Source organism: Syngnathus acus, chromosome 3 (assembly GCF_901709675.1).
Source record: "Syngnathus acus chromosome 3, fSynAcu1.2, whole genome shotgun sequence".
NCBI classification, from domain to species: domain Eukaryota; kingdom Metazoa; phylum Chordata; class Actinopteri; order Syngnathiformes; family Syngnathidae; genus Syngnathus; species Syngnathus acus.
Window position 1 is genome coordinate 18,342,625 of NC_051089.1, and position 17,073 is coordinate 18,359,697.

General features: G+C 42.5%; 1 protein-coding gene and 1 long non-coding RNA gene across 14 annotated transcripts in view; one reads left to right on the forward strand and one right to left on the reverse strand.

The window, feature by feature from the left end:
- The window catches only part of tpcn2 (two pore segment channel 2), a 148,061-nt gene that overhangs the window by 26,271 nt on the left and 104,717 nt on the right, over nucleotides 1–17,073 (forward strand). For 11 of the 13 annotated variants that reach the window (XM_037246663.1, XM_037246655.1, XM_037246658.1 and 8 more), the window contains exon 2: nucleotides 9,609–9,661. In XM_037246663.1, coding sequence (XP_037102558.1) covers nucleotides 9,609–9,661 — 53 coding nt within the window. Of the gene's footprint in view, nucleotides 1–9,289; nucleotides 9,491–9,608; nucleotides 9,662–17,073 lie in introns of those variants that run through there. The other 2 variants (XM_037246660.1, XM_037246661.1) reach the window with 2 other exon arrangements.
- LOC119120099 lies at nucleotides 11,656–12,533 on the reverse strand. Its single transcript, XR_005097448.1, has 2 exons — nucleotides 12,489–12,533; nucleotides 11,656–12,274 (listed from the first exon to the last, which is right to left on the reverse strand). It is a non-coding gene; the product is annotated as an uncharacterized LOC119120099 (long non-coding RNA).

The following is a 17,073-nucleotide window of genomic DNA, read 5'->3' on the forward strand; positions in this document are numbered from 1 at the left end:
GATTCATTGGGACTTTAATCTTTAATCTTTAATTTTGTCAGAATGTTTGCCGTTTGATGTGATTTCGCTCATAAGTTAACATCTTTCATAAATCTGACCTGCAGGCGCTGAAGTGATGGAAACTGTTATTCATAATAACAGTGTCGTATTTCATGAGACACTTTTTTGGTGAATTTTTTTTTAATGCTGGTAATAAATGCATTGTTTTCAAAAAGCTTTTTTGGAATATCCATGCTTTACTATCTACTAAAGGCCAAAACTTTTATGCAATGACCTTTACATGTCGTTTAGATTACTTCACAAAACACTACATCCATCTGCTCCTGGTTCGCCATTGTAAATGAGAAAATGTTCTCAATTGGCTTACCTGGTAAAACATAGAATAAAAAAAAAAAATTCGGCCCGCAAGTCAAAACATTTGCCCACCCCTAGAATCTAGGGCAGGGGTCGGGAACCTTTTTGGCAGACAAAGCCATACATGCCCATTTTTTACAAATAATTTCCCGTGAGAGCCATACCATTTTAAAAAAAAAACAATAGGCTAGATACAACTAAATGCATGTGTTTTAATTAAGACCAATGATTTTTTGAGTGTCCTAATGTATTCTTTTTAATAACGTCACCAAAAGAGCATTATCTGGCTCGCGAGCCATAGGTTCCTGACGCCTGATCTAGGGGAACACAATGTGTTACATGCATTCGTTAGCTTCTCGCTAATGCTAGCATTAGCTTACTGCAGCGGTTGTTTACAAGATGTTTTCATAAATATTGGGAGGGAATTTATTTTGTTACGTGTTATGTATGTATGGACAAGTCTGCCGTTGACATCTTTTAATCATGCGAAAAGTTTGCGGCGCAAGTAAACGCTACTTTCGCTACAAAACTACAAATATGTCCGACTTGAAAGGAAGGTGCACATCTTGTGGCCTGGAGGGAGTGGGGTGTGAAGTATCTCATTTGCATTCAAAACGGCTTGCTCTGAGCCGCACTCAGAACAAGTAAAAGAGAGACCTGTGATGCTATCAAAATGAGGAATTCAGAGAAAGCATCGCTGTCCTCATTTCTACCACTCGTTTTACCAAAACAAATCCTCTTACAATATCACTAAAAAATCAAAAATCCATAAATAAGCTTGTGAAAAAAGTAGCAGTTTATAGTCCGGCAATTACGGTCATTTCTTTAGGTACAGTACAAGTTAAATACTGGAATTTCAATTAGGGATGGCTGGTACCACGTTTTTCAGACTGATTCAGTTCAACTCTTGATTAGTCACTGATATCAAGTACCTAATACCACTAGTACTTTTGACTCAATGTGCTAAATTTAGTATCATGTGGGTAGTTACACTGGCTTTTAAAGTCAAAGCTTGGTCGAATTTTAAAGTAAATTAAAACTGGCCGATTTACTTAGACTTAGACTTAGACTTAGACAGAACTTTATTGTCATTTTGTCAACACTAGGTGTGTACAAAACGAAATTTCGTTGCATACGGCTTTCAGCAATGTAGAGGTATTTCGGCTGGTTAAAAAAAGTGACATTCTATATAAAAATATGAAATAAGATAATTATAAAGTACAAAGTGCAGCAGTGATAAAGTATGTGAACAGTGCAGGAGACAAAAGCAGTATTTACAAGTGTGCAGAGGAATGCTACGTTTGAATGTTCAACAGTCTGACGACAGCAGGGAAAAAACTATTGCAGAACCTGGTGGACCTGCAGCGGATGCTGCGAAACCTCTTCCCAGAGGGCAGCAGGGAGAACAGTCCATGGTGGGGGTGTGATGGGTCACTGATAATATTTCGGGCTCGGGACACGCAGCGCTGGGATGACAAGTCCTGAATGGAGGGAAGAGGAGCCCCGATGATCCTCTCTGCTGTCCTCACCACTCTCCTCAGGTTCTTCCAATCGGAGGCGCTGCAACCTCCACACCACACCGAGAGACAGCTTGTCAGAATGCTCTCTATGGTGCTTCGGTAGAACGTCCTCATGATGGGTGGGGGCAGGTGGGCTCTCCTCATCCTCCGCAGGAAGTACAAGCGCTTCTGTGCCCTCTTGACCAGTGTTGTGGTGTTCACAGTCCAGGTGAGGTCGTCTGTGATGTGGACTCCCAGGAATTTAGTGCTGCTGACCACCTCCACAGCTGAGCTGTTGATGATCAGTGGAGCGTGGTGAGGCTGGTTCTTCCTGAAGTCGACGATGATCTCCTTCGTCTTCTCCACATTCAGGATCAGGCTGTTTTCTCTGCACCAGCCCACCAACTGCTCCACCTCCTCTCTGTAGTCCAGGTCGTTGTTGTCCCTGATGAGGCCCACCACCGTTGTGTCGTCTGCAAACTTCACGATGTGATTGGTGGTGAACCTGGGGGCGCAGTCGTGTGTCATCAGGGTGAACAGCAGGGGGCTCAGGACGCAGCCCTGAGGGGAGCCTGTGCTGAGGGTGATGACATCTGAGGTGTTCTGTCCGACCCGGACTGACTGAGGTCTGTTGGTGAGGAAGTCTAGCAGCCAGTTCCGAAGGGGGGTGCTGAAGCCCAGGTGTTCCAGTTTTTCCACCAGATGTTGTGGAATGATGGTGTTAAACGCTGAGCTGAAGTCCAGGAACAGCAACCGCACGTGGGTGTTCCTCTCCTCCAGGTGAGCCAGGCTCAGGTGAAGAACGGAGGAGATGGCATCCTCAGTGGAGCGGTTCTGCCGGTAGGCAAACTGGAACGGATCGAATGTTGGGGGGAGTCTGGAGACGATGTGATCTTTGAGCAGCCTTTCGAAGCACTTCATCATGATGGGAGTCAGTGCCACCGGTCTGTAGTCATTCCATGAGGTGATTTGAGGTTTCTTCGGCACCGGAATGATGGAGGCAGCCTTGAAGCACACTGGCACTTTGGCTTGGTCCAGCGAGATGTTAAAAATGTCTGTGATGACACCAGCCAGCTGGCCTGCACATTCCTTGAACACCCGCCCAGGTATGTTGTCGGGGCCTGGGGCCTTACGTGGGTTGACTCTTCTCAGAGTCTTCCACACGTCGGCTGAGTCAAGGCAGAGGACCTCCTCTTCCTGGTGGGGAACAGTTTTAACTGCCGGAGTGCTGTTTAGTGCCTCAAAACGCCCAAAGAAGTTATTTAGACCATTTAGGAAGTCAGCATCAACCTCACCCACCGGGGGGGAGGGTGAGTTGTAGTCCGTGATCGCCCGTATGCCTTGCCACATACTCCTGGTGTTATTGGCGTCGTGGAAAAAATCCTGAATTTTCCGACTGTGGCTTCGCTTCGCTAGCCTGATGGCACGGTTCAAGTTGGCTCTCGCTGTCCTCAGTGCCTCCTTGTCGCCAGACTTGAAGGCTGAGTTCCGTGCTCGTAGCATATGACGTACATCCTCAGTCATCCAGGGTCGTTGGTTGGCTCGGGTGATGATGTTCTTAGTGGTGCTGACGTCCTCGGAGCATTTGTTGATGTAGGCTGACACAGTCATGGCGTACTCATCAATGTTGATCTGATTGTCATATGTTGCTGCTGATTTGAACATGTCCCAGTCAGAGCACTCAAAGCAGTCCTGGAGTGCCTCCATGGCCCCCTCAGACCACACCCTCACCTGCTTCACTGTGGGTTTTGCTCTGATCAGCAGGGGCCTGTATGCAGGGGTTAGCATAACAGATAGGTGGTCTGAAGAGCCGAGGTGGGGGCGGGGGGCTGCTCTGAATGCATCCTTTATATTTGTGTAAACCAAGTCCAGAGTGTTCTCTCCCCGAGTTGGAAAATCCACGTGTTGGTAAAAATGAGGGAGAATAGTCTTCATGCTAGCCTGGTTGAAGTCCCCAGCAATGATGAAAACCCCCTCTGTGTGCGTGGATTGCAGCTCACTGATTGTCCGATAGAGAACCCTCATGGCCTCTTTAGTGTTAGCGCTAGGAGGCACGTACACAGCCGTGATGCTAACAACAGTAAACTCTCTGGGCAGGTAGAAGGGTCTGCAGTTAACAGTCAAAAGCTCGATGTCCGAAGAGCAGAAGCTGGCGACAGATCTAGCATTTTTGCACCAGTTGTTGTTGATGTAGACACACAGCCCACCTCCTCGGGATTTACCGCTTAGCTCGCTGTTTCTGTCGGCGCGGAATGTAGCGAGCCCCTCCAGGCTAACGGCGTTGTCCGGCATTGATGAGTTCAGCCATGTCTCCGTCAGGATGAGAGCGCAGCAGTTTCTAACTTCCCTCTTTGAAGAGAGTTCCAGTTTTAGATGGTCCATTTTATTATCCAGTGAGCGGACGTTGGAGAGGAAGATGGATGGAAGCGGCGGTTTGTAGGGGTTAGCTCTCAGCTTAGCCGTTAGCCCACCTCGACAGCCGCGCTTTCGCCGCCGGTCACACCGCCTACGCTTACTCCTCCTCCGGCGTGTGCTGCCCGGCGAGCCCGCTGCGTCGTGAGCTCCTGGGGCTAGCGCCCTAAGCACTCCGAGGCTACGCAAACAGACTAGGGTAGTTGTGGCTACGAGTCCGAAAACACTCGATGACCGTACCTCCAGCAGGCGCTGGCGATCGTACACTACTCTACTGGATGGATAAACTAAACTTTGTGTTGTTTGTAGTGTCCTAGGCGACATATTTTGTGAATATCCTCGTCGATTGCTGAGACGCGTAGCGGCCGCGGCCAACTGGGTCGCCGCCATCTTGGATGCTGGTTTATGATATAGCTCAAAGAGAATTTTATAGATATTGGGTAGTTATTGTTACTGATGTTTAATGATACCTTTGTGACTGCCCCCAGTGCCCATATCACTACTTGCACCATTGTTGCCTTTACCGTCCACATTTTCTCTGTCTTTCTTCAGCTCTTGGTATTTCTCCAGCTTTTTGTGTTCCTTTTCCGGATGTTGCGATCATTTGGTATTGCTACATCTATCGCGTCTGCTGTCCTCAGATGTTTATCTACCAAGACTGCCAGGCTGGTTGGCTATCAGTCTGGATCTGGTAGTCCCAATGGTGTCTATCTATTGATCGATCAATCGCCTTCCCTCCCTCCCTCGAAATATGCTCAGTGCACACTGTTAAACTGTTACTAAATGTTTCATTTCATGTTGTCGCTACATTCTCATCACGACATGGTTGATGTTATAAATACATGAAAATAACAAATATGAAATCTGTAATTTATTAGTTATTCTGGTAATGCATTTGAACAGTATGCAGAATTGTTTCTATCCCATCTAAGTCCACCTTCGGGCAATTTGGAGTGCTCAATCGGCCTACCGTGCATATTTTTGGGATGTGTGAGGAAACCGGAGTACCTGGAGGGAACCCACGCAGTCACAAGGACAACAAGCAAACCCCACATAGGGAGGGCTGGAGGTAGAATCAAACCAGTAACCTCTAAACTGTGAGGCGGACATGCTAACCCAGGTATGGACAAACTACGGCCCGCGGGCCACATCCGGCCCACGGGACCGTTTAATCCGGCCCGCCAACCCTGAATAAATTGTATTATTAAACATTTTTTTGGGTCATTTTGCCTGCAATGACTGCGTTTCCCCAGTAGATGGGGAACCGCTCGCCCTGCGCATTTACTACCGGAAGCCGTGTCAGAAAGCTCGGTGCACACTCACAAGTGCGTGTACTTACTCAGTAGTACGGACATGGCGCAATCGCGCTCTATTTGTATCAGTGCCGAATTTAGAGCGTGGGCTGTGACGACAGCATTCTTGTAATTCGCGCGCTGAGCTTTCAGATACAGTTTTACGCTAAAGCTACCCACAAACCATCCCCTGGAATCCTTCCATTAAAATGAGTCGCCCAAGGAAAAGCAAGGTGGACACTGAGTGCCGAGTGTTGTTAAAAAAGAGTGGCCAATTTGGCTCGACGTACGCGACGTGACGTTCAGCCACATGAACATCAACATCAACCCGTCACAGATCGAGGTAAACGGACCAACACCTCGGATCTCTCCTAAGAATTGCCACAACAAATTTTACTCCAGACTATGACGCACTAGCAAAAAAGGGAGACCAACAACACTGTTCCCACTGAAAATGAAGGGGAGGCTCTCAAGTTTGTTGTAAAAAAATGCATTTAGAATATGATTTGTACAAATAGCAGGGATTGAAACTAGCGACCATTCTCATTTTCAAACAATGAAGGATGCTCAGGACATTGATGCACCACCTGTTTGCGACTAATCTTAACCTGTAAAGTTCTTAAGGCTTACTTTAAGGAAGTGTTTCCCGTTTCCTCACCTCTGTTACCAGGTGTTTGTGAGTTAAAACTCTGCTCTGATTTTCAGATACCCCTCGCCGTGTTGCCGTTTTGATTACTTTATTTGGACGTATGCTTTCACCGATTCTTCAAGATGATATATTTGGTCAGAATGTTTGCCGTTTGATGTGATCTCATAAGATAAACATCTTTCATTAATCTGACCTGCAGGCACTGAAGTGATGGAGACTGTTATTCATAATAACAGTGTCGTATTTTATGAGAATCACTGAAAGCAGTTTTTTAGTGAATTTCCTTTTTTTTTTTTTAATGCTGTTAATAAATGCATTTGTTTTCCAAAAACTTTTTTTGAATATCCATGCTTTACTACCTACTAAAGGCCAAAACCTTTTATGCAATGACCTTTACAGGTCGTTTATATTACTTCACACAAACACTACATCCATCTGCTCCTGGTTCGGCCCTCCGGTCCAAATTTAGAACCCAGTTCGGCCCGCAAGTCAAAAAGTTTGCCCACATCTGTGCTAACCTGTGCTCCACCGTGCGGCCAACCCATTTAAGTCATTAATTAGTGTGGAGGCGAAGGCCTTCACACTTATGTTATTCTACACCATTTACTTTCTTCTTCTTCTTCTTCTTCTATTTTATTCTCCTCACTTTTTTGTCCTGCTACTCCTTCCACATAATTCAACCGATTCACTCCATTTCACTTTTGACGTATTCCAAATATTCACGAGATGAGCGCTTCCATTTTTCTCATTCCGAAAATTTTACGTTTTCACAAAATTCTCAAATTTACGACAAACGTTTCCCCATTGATTCTTAATGGCACATTCAACATTTCACATTTACGTCGTTCCAGTTTGAAATTCGCATCATTCAGCACATTCAATTCACATTGGGGAAGATTTTCGACATTCCCAAAATTGCCAATTCAAAAAATTTCACATTTTCACGTTTAAGATTTCCGCAAAATTTCACAAAATTTCGTTTTTCACCTCTAATTTCTACATTTTTCAACCGTTTCAACCCATTCCAACTTTCAACTGTTCATCTTTTGCCTACGTATTCCACAACTTCCCACTTACCAAAAATTCAAAATTTTCAATTTTGAAATTCACGCCAAATTCTCCAAAATTTTGTTTTTCAACTCTAATTTCTACATTTTTCAACCCGTTCCAACTTTCAACTGTTCATCTTTTGCCTACCAAATTCTCCAAAATTTCATTTTTCAACTCTAATGTCTACATTTTCCAATCGATTCAACCCGTTCCAACTTTCAACTGTTCATCTTTTGCCTACCTATTCCACAATTTCCCACTTACCGAAAATTCCAAATTTTCAATTTTGAAATTCACGCCAAATTCTCCAAAATTTGGTTTTTCCCTTCTAATTTCTACATTTTTCAACCGATTCAACCCATTCCAACTTTATTCACTTTGTTCACCTTACTTTGTTCACACCAGCTCAGTGGCCTAGTGGTAGAGTGTCCGCCCTGAGACTGGAAGGTTGTGGGTTCAAACCCCGGCCGGGTCATACCAAAGACTATAAAAATGGGACCCATTGCCTCCCTGCTTGGGGGGTTAGATCACCAAATGATTCCCGAGCGCGGCACCGCTGCTGCTCACTGCTCCCCTCTCCCCCAGGGGATGGATTAAAATCACACGGGGATGGGTTAAATGCAGAGGACAAATTTCACCACACCCAGATGTGTGTGTGACGATCATTGGGACTTTAACTTTATGCTTACCATATTCACCCCCTTCACCCCCACTTCCACTATGCTTACCCAATTCACCCCTTCACCCTCTACTTCCACAGTGTGGTGGCCATCTTGGATTGTTCCAGAAGTGCCCCAAAATGAACACGAAGTGAACCGGAAGTGCCCCAAAACAAACAGGAAGGTCCCCAAAATGAAGAGGAAGTGACCCAATATGAACAGCAAGTGAACCGGAAGGGCCCCAATTTTAACAGGAAGTGAACCGGAGGGGCCCAAAATCATACCGGAAGTGACCCAAATTAAACCGGAAGTGCCCCAGATCAAACCAGAAGTGACCTAAATCAAACCGAAAATGACCCAAATGAACCGGAAGTCACCTAAATTACACTGGAAGTGACACAAATAAACCGGAAGTGACCTCGGCTAAACTGGAAGTGACCCCAAACAAACCGGAAGTGCCCCAAATTAACCGGAAGTGACCTTAATTCAACCAGAAGTGACCCAAATTAAACATTTGCTCTAACTTTTACAATTTTTGTCTGATTCAACCCGTTTCAACTTTAGAATTCCAAAGTGAACCTCTTAAACCCGTAGTTTTTGTTTCGTTCCAAATTTAAAAAGATTTTGGCGCAATTTTTTAAAAAAAATTCCCATTCATTCTCTATGGGGCATTTCGATTCAACCCATTTCAACTTTAAACTGTTCATCTTTTTCCTTTCTATTCCACAACTTCACACTTACAAAAATTCCACATTTTCAATTTTGAAATTCATGTCAATTTTTCCAAAATTTCGTTTTACCTTCTAATTTCTACGTTTTGACCGATTCAACCCGTTCCAACTTTCAAATGTTCATCTCTTCCCTACCTATTTTACAACTACCCACGACAAAAATTCCACATTTTCAATTTTGAAATTCACGCCACATTCTCCCCAATTATGATTTTCACCTCTTATTTCTACATGTTTCAACCGATTCAACCCATTTTCCTACCTATTCCACAACTTCCCACTTACCAAAAATTCCAAATTTTCAATTTTGAAATTCACCCCAAATTCTCCAAAATTTCGTTTTACACTTCTCATTTCTACATTTCTCAAGTAATTCAACTCGTTTCAACATCATTCTGCAGCATTCCCTAAGAATGCATTCAGTTTCTTCACCTTCACATGCAATTTCTCTAGAAATTGCATTTTCTAGTTAATCATGCTACATGCAGTGTGCTGCCAGTTGCCCATCCTTGTTTTAAGGTGTACCCTACCTCTTTTAGCTAAAATAGGTTACTCTTTAATGTTGAAATCTCTATCGTAACTGGCTGAGGACTTGCGCAAACAAGAACGTTGAACGGGAACTTCTGTTATTTAAGTAGGAAACAAACCAGTCAGACAGGTTCTACAGACAACATTTTACAGACATCTTTTGTTTAACTTAGTAAGGCAGTGCGTTTAATATCTTATTTAGGTAGGAAACAAACCAGTCAGACGGGTTCCACAGACAATATTTCACTGACATCTTTTGTTTAATTTAGTAAGGCAGCGTGTTTAATATCTCTATCAGTCAGAAAATCTTGTGAAGGTAGACCAGTTGATACAGAACAGTTTATTTCACAATGCCTATTAACTTTGGAATTTGTTAAACTTCACCTCTGCGACAAAGATGGTTTTTCCATTCTCACCGGTCTCTCTTCCGACAGATGAGGACCTCCACATCCAACAAGCTGTTGTTCTCATTGAAGATGCCATTCAGGTAACCAAAATGTTTCCAATTTTGGTGCTTCAATAGAATAAATGAGGATGTCTGATGGACTGACTTGATTGGATAGGAGATAGACCCTATTCAATTTTATGAATTTTGAATGCATTTTCATATTAACATGAATAACATTTGCAAAGTTTCTGTTTTTGACAAAACAATCTTTTATTGCATTAGTCTCTCATAATGTTTCTTAACATACTGTAGAACAAAGAAATTTGCAACTGCTAAGTTGGTATTCACTGAAGATATACGTAAGATGAAAAAGTGGGTTACTTTTGTTGTCAGGGGTAACCTACTACTTTCTGAATGTAAATATTTGCTCAGTCAAAGTTATTAAAGCCCAAAGTATATTAGTACCGTATTTTTCTGACTATAAGTCGCGTTTTTTCCCCATAGTTTGGATGGGGGGGCGACTTATACTCAGGAGGGACTTATATGTGAAATTATTCACAAATTTTTACTTGATTATTAACACATTACTTACTTACTAGTATAGTTGATCACTTCACACGTTATTTTCACTTTAAACCGCATGACTATGGCTGTGGAATAATTGGAGCCTCACTGACAATGAGTTCCATTCATTGACTTCCAGAGTCAGGAGATTTAATGATTTGAAATGGTATCATCTGAAAACGGCCTTCAAAATAAAGCACCCTACCTCAAATCAAAGCACGGCTGAATAACATAAATAACAAAGAATTCTTAACACATACTATAAATATCTTTTTGGAACAGCTTTTATTATTATAACAATTTTAATAACAAGGTACAAGTGTACATACTGTAAATATGTTTTTAGAACTGTTTTGTTATTATAACAATTTTTCTATAACAAGTTATAACACTCTTAAATGTGTTTTTAGAATTCATTATTATAACAATTTTTTTTTATAAAATGGTCTATGCACTGCAATTGTGTGGGCACTCCCCGCCATCTGCTGACGGGTTGGCAACATTTGTGCCATAATTCCTCAATTTAAAAGTTTTATTTTGAATCTTATTTTTTTTTAATTTGGAAAAAAAAATCCACGATGTAGTGAAACCACAATAAATGAACCGCAATGTGGCAAGAGATTACTGTAATTTGAACTGCAACTGACGACTAGTCTGACGTCAGCGGCGCGGCGCACACACGGCGTTGTTTACATAAAGGACGAAGGATTCGATCAATGTATTTAATGACGTGGAGTTACAGAGATAGTTTGATAAAATAGTTTATAATTATATGGGCCTGTGGAATAATTTTAACTGCAACTGATGACGAGTCCGACATCAGCGGCGCGGCGCACACGCAGCGTTGTTTACATAAAGGACGAAGAATTCGATCGGTGGGTTTAATGATTTGGAGTGACACAGATGGTTTGATAATATTGTTGTTTATATGATAGTTATTTGATATATACTTTATATATCGTTATATGGGCCTGTGGAATAATTAGAACTGCAACTGACGACGAGTCCAACGTCAGAGGGGCGCCGCGCCGCACACGGGGCGTTGTTTACAGAGAGGAGGACGAATTCGATCGATGGATTTAATGATTTGGAGTGACACAGATGGTTTGATAAACGTGTTATTTATGTTATAGTTATTTGAATAACTGTTAATGTTACAACAGGCCTGTTCTTAGCTCCTCGTTTGTGTTTATGTCACGTTAGCATACCGTATCGTTAGCCTGTTGTTGCTGGTTCATGTGTGTTCTTGGTGTTGGATTTTGTCAAATAAATTTCCCCCAAAATGCGACTTAAACTCCGGTGCAACCTATATATGTTTTTTTTCCTCTTTATTTAGCATTTTATGGATGCCGGAGCGACTTGTACTCCGGAGCGACTTTTAGTCCGAAAAATACGGTAAAAAAATTAGTTTATTGGTACAAATAATTTATATTAAATTGTTCAGAATTATGAGTTTATACAGTAGTGTTTAGGGGTGGGAATCTTGACACACCTCACGATTCGATTACGATTCTGAGGCTACGCTTCGATTATAAAACGATTATTGATGCATTTTTAATTTATGTATATGATGCACTTTTTCCACATTTCTTTTTGTCTCACTGAATGAGCATTCATCACTTGCAGTTCAAAAAACACTGCATTTGTCATTTCCATTATATCTTATTAACCTTTATGGAAATATCCATTGGAATGGAAATGCATGAACATTTGAACTCTAGTGTTCTTGTATAAGAACAGGAGTTGATCCACATGCTTAGATGAGAGTGTGCTGCGTTGTGCAGTGATGATGTCTCCTGCAGTGGAAAAAACTTGTTCTGCAGCAACACTGGTGCCTGGAATACACAGATACCTCTTGGCAAGCCTGGAAATAAGAAGAAAATGTACTGCATTCCTTGCCCACCAGTCAAGAGGGTCCTCAGAGAGACGGAGAGCTGGAGTACTAGTTCAGTACTTGTTAACTTCTTCTTGAGCCCTGGCGTAGGCAGATCGGGGCTGTGGCTGCCTTTCGGCTTGAGTGAAGTGCTTCTCCAGCAGATCCTCCAACAGGGAAGATGACAAAGCTCTGTGTTCCTCTTCCATGTCTATGTTTGGTGGGTCCTCTTCCCCTGCAGCAGATGTTTGTTCCTCGTTCTCTTGCTCATTTTGCTGTAGGTAAACAAATAATGAGGAAAACGTGTAAACAAAAAGGCTCAAATGTTTATCACAACTTCATTGTTAAATTGACATTTGATACAAACGATTGAATTTTATATTGAATTATGTACAAAATAAATAAATGTTATATTATGCAGCATATGCACAGAGTAACACTTTACAGGTAATATTATATAATACAATATAATACAAATTGCAAAATTACCTGGAGTTGTGCAGCAACCTCAACAGCCACTATGTCATAGGTCTCTCTGTCCTCCTCCGACAGGAAGGGCAGGCTTTTAAACCGAGGGTCGAGGGCAGCAGCTATCTGAAGAGTTTGCTTCTCCTGCTCGCTGCTGTATCTCTTGCTGAGGTCCTCGTGTATGGCTCTCTTTATTTCCCTGACCAGTGGAGACATCCCAGGACCTCCTCTGTAGGGTGGAATCGTGCTGTGTGACTTCTCATATTCGTTGTGTTGCCAAAGTATTTTATTTGAGCGCGACAAATCTTGCATACAACGTAGCTTTTGTCCAATTCATTTCCTCCGTCAACATTGTAGGATCCAAAATGATTCCACACGTCTGCTTTTAAATTTTTAGGAGCAGGTCGGATCTCTCGGCAAAGTGGGTTGAATATCTCAGGCTCAGCCATGTTTGTTGCTATTTTTCAGGAGGAGTGTACTGTGGAAGTGTGCTGAGTGTGCCACTGTGCTCTCGGTCCGTTCCGCATAGCGTCTCGGAGAATGCGCTTACTGTATTTTAGTTCCGCTTTACTTGGCATATTTAAATACCGTATTTTCCGCCCTAAAAGGCGCACCGGGTTATAAGGCGCACCTTCAATGAACGGCCCATTTTAATACTTTGTCCATATATAAGGCGCACCGGATTATAAGGCGCATAAAATAGAAGCTACCGTTTTTTTCCGTGTATAATACGCCCCCATGTATAATACGCACCCTAACAATGGCATGTTGATGCTGGAAAAAAGCCTGTACCCATGTATAATACGCACCCAATTTTTTTTTTTTTTTTAATTTTTTTTTTTTCTTTTTTTTTTTAAGTCCCAATGATCGTCACACACGCAGGGAGGCAATGGGTCCCATTTTTATAGTCTTTGGTATGGTCTTAACTAGGCTGGATGTATTTTTTTGTTGGCGTTGATTTCTCCGACTGCCCATAAAGGCACCACCGCGATCAGATGAAAAGAGAGGAAAGTGACGTGCGGACATGTGAAAAAGGCGGCTCTGTATGGGAGAGACGTTGAAGAGGAATAATAACACCCTTGGAAACCAAAACTTGCCCCTCGTCGTGACTCGGAGCCGCAACAAATGTTTCGGATTTGTGTAGGGTACATTGTGACAGCAAACGAGCAGGTGATCGAGCAAGCGTCTGATACGAGAGCATTGCGTTCGTATGGAGCGTGTTTGAAGTGAACAGCAGAGACGAAAGGAACAAGGCAAAGTGTTGTGAAATAAAATATTACCTGTAATACGCATTTTGTTATTTGCTGATTGTATTAAGCTATCACATTCATTGTCAGTCAAGAAGAGAAGAGGACTATTATCCCTTCTTTGACGAAATGACCAGAGCACAGTACAAACACACTATTGTTCTTTCGGTATTTATTCAACCCACATTCTTTCACAACATGACAAGAAGAGAACAATACATAAATCAATACTCGTACCAGTACCATGATTTTCTTAAAAAAAAAATAAAATAAAAAAATAAAAAAATCTTTTTTAAAAAATTTAAAAAAAATTGTACCCATGTATAATGCGCACCCCAGATTTTAGGACAATAAATTAGTTAAATTTTGCGTATTATACACGGAAAAAAACGGTATACTGCATCAAACTGAGGTTGACTAGGGTTGCGGTATGCATCCACTAGCCAATAACCAACGAGCCCTCTGTAAACAATCGCGTTTCTCAAACGATCTCCTATAAAATGATCGGAACTGACTAAAGTTCGATCTAACGCATTGGTACTACTTACCTATGTTTCCCTTCCATATCGATCCGTAGATTTACTCGAAACATTAACAGAGCAGCCTATTTTGACATGAAATAGCCTGGTACGTATAGCAGCTATCGCAATAGCATTAGCCATCCGCAAAGTCTCACGAGCCTCAGCTCGCAATCTCCCATGAGCCTCAGCAAAGTGTAAACAATCGCGTTTCTCAAACGATCTCCTATAAAATGATCGGAACTGACTAAAGTTCGATCTAACGCATTGGTACTACTTACCTATGTTTCCCTTCCATATCGATCCGTAGATTTACTCGAAACATTAACAGAGCAGCCTATTTTGACATGAAATAGCCTGGTACGTATAGCAGCTATCGCAATAGCATTAGCCATCCGCAAAGTCTCACGAGCCTCAGCTCGCAATCTCCCATGAGCCTCAGCAAAGTGTAAACAATCGCGTTTCTCAAACGATCTCCTATAAAATGATCGGAACTGACTAAAGTTCGATCTAACGCATTGGTACTACTTACCTATGTTTCCCTTCCATATCGATCCGTAGATTTACTCGAAACATTAACAGAGCAGCCTATTTTGACATGAAATAGCCTGGGACGTATAGCAGCTATCGCAATAGCATTAGCCATCCGCAAAGTCTCACGAGCCTCAGCTCGCAATCTCCCATGAGCCTCAGCAAAGTGTAAACAATCGCGTTTCTCAAACGATCTCCTATAAAATGATCGGAACTGACTAAAGTTCGATCTAACGCATTGGTACTATTTACCTATGTTTCCCTTCCATATCGATCAGTAGATTTACTCGAAACATTAACAGAGCAGCCTATTTTGACATGAAATAGCCTCGCGGGTACAACAGCTATTCGGTGACGCCCCCTGACTACAGTTGCCGTAATGCTGGGAAGCGATGCGACCTTGTAATTTACTAGTCGTACTAAAACGTACTGAAACATTTTGGCAGAGCACTGTGTACAACCAGTATGGATCAACAAATTCATCAGTTGATCCATATATAAGGCGCACTGGCCTATAAGGCGCACTGTCGGCTTTTGAGAAAATTTTAGGTTTTTAGGTGCGCCTTTTAGGGCGGAAAATACGGTAATCGGAATTTGGATTTTTGCGAATTGTTCTCGATTCTTCCACGCCCGAATCGCGATTGATCTAAGAATCGGAAATTTCCCCCACCTCTAGTAGTGTTTTGAATAACAACACACAACAATCAATATAAATGCCTCCTGTGTAACTTGCCTTTTCGATAGAATACACTGATCTAATCGGCTATTTGGAATCAATCAATATTTAGCTTTTTTATGCACATTTTGTGATCAGATGTCTTAATCTCTTAATTCACTAATTCGATAAATTAGTAACAGTAGTGTATGGCAGTACTGTTATATTTGAGGTTGCCAGTCCTCGGGATAATACCAGATCTAAGGTATTTCCATTTTTATGCGTTGCTGCCTGTATGGCTTGCGTAAAACCAAACGTATCAATTAAAGTCTGAAACGCCAAAGTAAGTGGCTCTGACGGTAAATTCATGTGGATATTGAAATCCGCCATAATTATTATATTATCCGCATTTGTCACTAGATCAGCCACGAATTCTGAAAATTCATCCAGGAAACCAGAGTAAACCCCGGGTGGATGGTAAATAACAGCAAGATAAAATGACGGTAGAGCTGTGGATCGGACAATGAGAACTTCAAATGTTTTAAATACGTTAATCGAACGAGGCCTAAATCTAAGATCGGAATTAGAGATAAGGGCGACACCCCCACCCTTTTTACAAGGATGCGCCACATGCAAGCTCACAAAATTTGGAGGCGAGGCCTCATTAAGCGGCAGCAGTTCATTAGGTTTTAACCAGGTCTCGCAAAGACCAAAAATGTTTAGATTACCGTATTTTTCGGACTATAAATCGCGGTTTTTTTTCATAGTTTGGGTGGGGGGGCGACTTATACTGAGGAGCGACTTATATGTGAATTTTATCACAAATTTTAAAAATAAAAAATAAAAAAAAGTGGAACCGCGATAAACGAGCCGCGATGTAGCAAGGGATTACTGTAATTTGAACTTCAAGTGACGCGCGGCGGTTGTTTACATAAAGGACAGAGATTCGATCACGGGATGACGAAGACGACGAAGGGCCCCACGTACTACCGGCATCATTAACGGCTTTGTTTGTCAATGACACGGAGGAGAGTTTGAAGGATTTAATGATTTGGAGTGACACAGAAGGTTTGAAAAACTATTATGGCTTTTACGCACGCCTGGTCTCACTCTACGGAGCTCTCTTTCACCTCCGTGGATGGAAGTAGGGGGCCGGCGCTCGGCCGGGTGGCTGTCCGGGGACGGTGGATGGGGCTCGGACACTGCTCCTACGCACGCCCGGTCCTACTCTATGTAGGTCCCAGCCACCTCCGTGGCTGAAAGTGCCACCTCCGGGGATGGAAGTCCACGCCGCCACACGCCGCCACACGCCTGGAAGTCGACACCGGTGCTTGGGGCTGTGTGGCGGTGAACTATTTATGTTATAGTTATTTGATATATTTTATTTCGTGTAGCAACTTGTATATGTTTTTATCGTTACAGTTCAGTAGTTCTTGGCTCGTTGAACTCTTTTGTTAAATAAAGAGCCGTTTACCAAACCCACGTCTTTCCTGGTACTTTGTTAGCGCTACAATATAGTTATATACTAGATCTGTGGAATAACGACGAGGCTGACGTCAGCAGCGCACGCGCGGCGTTGTTGACAAAGGATGAGGAATTTGATCGATGGATTTAATGATTTGAAGTGACATCGATGGTTTGATAATATTATTGCT